Source organism: Solenopsis invicta, chromosome 3 (genome assembly GCF_016802725.1).
Source record: "Solenopsis invicta isolate M01_SB chromosome 3, UNIL_Sinv_3.0, whole genome shotgun sequence".
Taxonomy (NCBI): Eukaryota; Metazoa; Arthropoda; class Insecta; order Hymenoptera; family Formicidae; genus Solenopsis; species Solenopsis invicta.
This window is the reverse complement of record NC_052666.1, coordinates 8,289,179-8,295,353: the sequence shown is the minus strand read 5'-3', so window position 1 is coordinate 8,295,353 and position 6,175 is coordinate 8,289,179. Positions and strand designations below refer to the sequence as shown.

The 6,175-nt window shown below is 30.7% G+C and overlaps 1 protein-coding gene across 1 annotated transcript; it reads left to right on the top strand.

The window, feature by feature from the left end:
• The first annotated feature begins 349 nt into the window (after nt 1-349).
• On the top strand, nt 350-3,644 carry LOC105206514. Its single transcript, XM_039447517.1, has 3 exons — nt 350-510; nt 3,145-3,257; nt 3,373-3,644. Exons 1-3 carry the CDS (start codon nt 350-352, stop codon nt 3,627-3,629), a joined length of 531 nt encoding a protein of 176 aa, XP_039303451.1. The 3' UTR covers nt 3,630-3,644.
• Nucleotides 3,645-6,175: the final 2,531 nt, after the last annotated feature.

The following is a 6,175-nucleotide window of genomic DNA, read 5'->3' as shown; positions in this document are numbered from 1 at the left end:
CTCACGCACGCACACATATGGAACAATTCGGCTTTTTAAAATAATTACTATTTTTTTAATGTAAACAAATTGTTTACATTATTAGAACTCTTTGTAAAGCATAAAGATGCATTTAGAATTACAAGAAAAACATCACAAAACTGTAAATATTTTAAAAATTCAGCTAGCGTCTCACTCATATTCTTGTGAAATTTTTTAATAAATAATTGACAATCGAAATTCTTTGAAAAATAGCTAAGTATTTTCAGAACTGTATGACAATTATTCTTTAATGCATCAAACTCTCAAAATTTAAACAAACTGTAAGAGAATCTCAAGTATAACTATTATTGAGCAAGCTATAAGGAGTATGATAGCGAATAGTTGCCGAATGGGTCACAAAGGAAGCGAGGGCGCAGAACGCCAGGTGACGAGGAAAGGGAGCAGGATCGAGGAGAGTATCGAAAGCGCGGTACAAATGTGCACGTGTAAGAAAGTCGGGATTAAAAATTCGAGTCTTTGTTGGATAGAGTGAGAGAGCTTCGGGGCGAAGTAAGACCTCCTCCGCTCACATTAATTATTCTCATTATTATTAAATTAAATTATTCATTACGCGGCTCTTCAGGAAACTTAATTCGAATTGTGCAAAAGATACGACGTACCACGCGCGTAAAGTGTCGTGAACAACTGCTCTCCCCATTTCGGTTTCCGATCAGTTAACCATCAATACATTCGCGTCCGGCAAAAATAATTATTGTAGTTACTGCAAATCTATTTGAGCAAGACAATAAATACGCTCGTGACATCTTGTGCTATATACGAAGGCAGTGAGTTATTTCTAATTTTCATCCTGACCACCCAACTCCATGAACAAACGAAGAAAAAGTGAACGCTGACTATTTATCGATTTGCTGTAAAGTGCAGTATCTTACAAACCTATGTTTCCATGGATGTCTTTTTCAGACGATAAAAATTTGTTGTTTAACAATTAATAATATTGACATTTATAACTTTAAAGAATAATTTAATACGTTCATTACTATATGAGATACATTTTTAAACACACAGAAGTATGAAAAACCGTTCTGCATTTTATTTTTATTTCTCGTAAAAAATTAAAAAATTTTAAAAGCAATGTTTATCGTCAGAATTCTTTTTATAACTTACATACAACTACAGATCTTTTAAAATCATGCCAAATTATGTCGTAAATTTTCGCAGGAGAATTTAAGACTGAGGCTGCGTGAACATGGCATCTTATTTTGTCACAATTAAACAATTGTGTTTTTTGCTTTAATGATTTGAATAATTTGTTGCCTACATTCAGAAATTATAAAACTTTTGAAAATAAAAAGAGCATTCTCAAAAATTAATGATTTACAGCTTTTCTACGGAAAATGATATGCATCACACACATCCGTCATTGGTCTCTTTTTTTATATTATTGTGTATACTTGTACATTGTATTATACACTTGTATTTTTTTTCAATATTAATAATGATTTTATGTGTATGCGTATGTGCGCGTTTGTTATTGATTTTGAAAAATAATACAATAATAAATAGGATATTAGACTTGATATACGAATGAATAAATGAAGAAATAATAAAAAATGCCTTTTTTTAGTTAAAGCGGATTTTGAGGCCTATAATATTTTTGCATAAATTGTCAAATACATCATTTTAATTTTATAAAATATCAGTCCTGTCCAAAATCCGTCTCGTAAGCCAAAGCGCTATCACCTCTCCGTTCCCTCGATAGAGCAAAACAAAAAGTAAACAAAAAATTACATTCTATAGGTGCGATTTCACGAGCCGCTCGAATCAGCCGTTTCGAGCGACAAATTTGTCGCTCTTATTTTAGCGGCTAAAATTTTGTAGGTGGAACAGTTCCAACTACAAGCGTTTGACGCTGAAATGCTCTGCGATGTAAACAGTGCTGCCACGAAGTCGATATTACAATACATAACCTTCATTTTGGTTTGTTTCTTTAATAAGCGTCATGTAACCTAAGATCCGAATTCACAGTCGTTAATTTCAGAATAAGTTTGAGAACGTTTATGAATTTGGATCTGTACAACAGATTTACGACGCTTTACTTTTTTTTTTTAAAGTTAGTTGGAAACCATTTGTCGAACATGTATCATTTGGAAAATACTTTTACAACAATCTACAAACGAAAATGTAGAAGTAAGTATATATATATATATATATATATATATATATATATATATATATATATATAATATATTCTTCTGCAGCATGAAATAATTGTTTCCTTATTGTTTTCAATTGTGATTAATGTGTGTCAGATAAACATAGTTGCAACTTGTGGGTTATGTGAAACCATATGCAACATGAATGAGGTTGGTAATCACATATGCCTTCAAGGCTTCGATAAGTGCCACTTGGATAAAAACAATTGTTTTTATCCAATATGTAGTAAGTAAAATTCGTGTAAATGATTATTATCTTATTTAAAAGTATTTCTTATAATATTTTATAATAATTTGTAGCAGATGGAACTATATTAAGGCGTAATCTAGTTAACGATTCAGAAATTATAGTTCAAGAAGATTTGGAATCAACGAATAAAAGAAAAAACATAAGAAAAAAGTTAAATATTGCAGAAAAGGAGAATTTACTGCAAATCGAGGAACAATTAATTTTAGAAGTTCATGCACGAAGCTTTGTGGAATCCACAAATTGATTTATCTTGTCGCAGCAGAAAAGCGGTTGCACAATTATGGAAAGAAGTTTCCGAAGCCTTAAATGGTAATTCAAATTGGCAATTCAGTTAAAATAATGAAATTATTATAAGAATAATATCAAACTGAGATTTCATTAATAAAATCATTAATGAGATAAAATGTTTTCTAAGTAAACTGTCAGATATCGAGGCTAAAACCAAGTTCAAATCACTACATGATACATACAGAAGAATTATTAGTAGTGAATCATTAGCGAGTGGATTCGAAAGACCCGCTAAGAAAAGCAAGTGGTAACATTACGATAATTTATCATTTTTGCGTGATTCTTGTTTGCAAAAAGCGTATGTTATTACATTCTTCCAGAGCAATATAAAAATATCAGCATTTTTTAATTTTCAACAGCAAAATATTTATACATTTTAAATATGTAACACTGTTTTACAAATGTTAACAGAACCAAATCAAATGTGTCATTAAACACGGAAGATTCAACAGATACTAATTTTGAAGATGCAGAAGAATCAATTGACATTAGTATTGAAGATTGGGAACAAAATAGACAGCAAAGTATGTGTCATTCAATTTTTTATCTATTCAATCTTTTCTACTTTTTTTTTTTTTTTTAGTGAATATGTGTTATGTATATACATATATATTATATTTTATATTATACATTTTTTAGAACGCAATAGGAAAGGCAAGAATAAAAAGGGAGACAATTCTACAGCAATTAATAGAATTGCTGATGCTTTTTGCCAAAGAAATATGCAGCCACCGATTGCTTTACCTGCTCCTCCACAAGACGATGATGTGGACGCAATTGTGTCTGTAGTTGAGAGACGATTAAGGAAACTTCCACCACAAGTGTTAGATGATGCAGCACAAAGAATTTTTCAATTTACTTACGATCTCGTAAAAGATTTATCAAATACTCAGTAATTATTACTTAAAGTTTTTGTTTTGAAAAGTTTAAAGCACAAAGTTTTATTTAATGTTTGTTTTTAAATGCTTTAATTATGTTAAGCATGTCTTATTTTATACTTTTTTACTTTATACTATTGAATTGCGAGTTATTTACGAGTTATGTATTACAAGAATAAAAAGTTGGTATTTAAAAAAACTAAACAAATGTTTTATCGAAGTCATTTATTTTAACATTTACAGAAAATGAATAATATAATAAGAATATGAAACATACATTTGGGTCTATATAGAATCTTTTTTTTTATAAAATAAGCTAATAAAATTAAAATTAATTAAAAATAAGCCAAGAAAATCCTATTAAATTTTTTATATCTACTTACAAATCACTTTGTGTATTTTACAATTAAGCATAATTATCTTGCCATGGTACAGATCCGTCATTATTAAAATATTTGCAAAATTTTTTTTGCACTTCTATACGTTTCTGAGTACTCATATATGCCTCTGCTCTTTGTACCTCACGATAAGCAGAACCGTTTTCAACAACCATTCTTCAAGAACCAGGTATAAAACCATTAGAACCGTCATGATCGATCATACTTGTAGTTATGTATTCATTTTTGTTTATGTCCTGTTTTCGTAACCAATTATGCAAACACACAATGCTTTGCACAATTCTTTCAACAGTTTCTACTTTGCTAATTATTGGCTTTCTCAGTATTCGCCATTGACAGGCAAGAATACCAAATGTATTTTTAATCACTCGTCTGGCACGACTTAGTCGATAATTGAATATATTTTTCTCTTTAGTCAGCCCGCCCCTTCCTGGGTATGGTCGAAGCAAATATTCTTTTAAAGGAAATGTTTCATCTGCAACAAGGCAATACGGCAATTTGGGACCATTCTAGAAATATCCTCTGTATCTGGCACGTTCATTTTATTTTGTTCAAATTTTTTGCCAAATTGGCATTCTTTAAAAATTCCACCATCGCTGCGTCTACCATAGGCTCCAATGTCAACAAATGTAAACATTAGCATCGCATACTGCCATTAAAACGATACTATGGCTTTATAATTATAATACATGGAACCAGCATTATTAGGCCACTGAAAAAGTATAATATAATAACAATGAAATATATATTTATATATTGTATATATGATAATATTGTTGAAATAAATACTTGAATAACAATGTGTTTTCCATCAATAGCACCGATACAATGAGGGAAATCGCATCGTTGATCAAAGTCTGCTGCAATATTTTTGCAATCTTCTTTTGATAAAGAAGGTGGAAGGACAATTCGGCATAACTCATTCCAAATCGCATGTTTCAGATATAATATTGCTTACTGTTGTACATCCTAATAAGTATTGATAAGATATTGACACTATTGAGTCGCCAGAAGCCAAATATCTATAATTTATGTAATATCAAAACAGTTGTAAATATAATAAAGTTTTTTAAATAAATATATATATATATTAATGATGAGGAAAATTGAGCTTGAGAGCCACGCAAGATGTCAGGTGCGAATAAATAAATAACAGCATAAATCCAATGATAAACGTTTCGACCTTTAATGTCGGTCATCCTCAGTATAAAAGTCTATGAGAACAAAATAATCGCAATAATTATAATAATGTTACAAATTTTTTTCCCGAAACAAACGAAAAAAAGAAGACACAATTAAATCTAGTTACCAAAAAATTAGAAATTGTGATGAGCCGCGATGTACATCCTCTATCCTCGTAACATAATAAACAAACTCAAGGAGCATGTGCCGAGACAAGAGCTTCGAAAAATCAACATGACTTGATTTGCTGATTAAAATAAAGAATAATATTAAGGAATGAATATTAAACTTGTAACAAACAACAATACGAATTTAGTAATTAAAAATAATTAACAGGAGATTAAAATTAAGAAATAAATAATAAAATAAATATTGTAATTAAATAATTAAGTAAATGTGGAAAAAAAGTAGAAAACTGTACAAGTCAAGAGATGTAAAATAGTAAATAAGAAATAATACTCGAAACAAAGAATTGTATACTAAATACCTCTAGGCACCAAAACTCGTGTCACAGTAATATGAGGAAAGATGTTACATCTTGGAAGGAATAGATACAAATAATAAGAACCGAACGAGTGGGATGGCCTCGGCGGACCGCACGAAAAGAGTACAAAGAGGAGGGATGATAAACCTAAGAAGGGGGAATACGTTCGAGAATAGGAAGATACGCATCCGAGAGGAGTTCGGTATCACTTTGTTTGTTGAGTCCATGCGATTGATTTTTGATGTGTAACATCTCGGATATAGATCTTTTTACGTAAGAAGGCTCTTTGTCTAAAATTTCGACGTTCTCCCAATCAAAATCGTGGTTTTCAGAAATACGATGTGACGAAATAACCGAAGGAGAACTGGCCTTTCTAATATCCGCTTTATGTTCGTTTACTCTTGTTTTTAGCTGACGCTTAGTCTGTCCCACGTAAGAAGAATCGCAGTCTTTACAATTGATTTTATAGACCACGTCATTACAAGAAAGACGCTCTATGT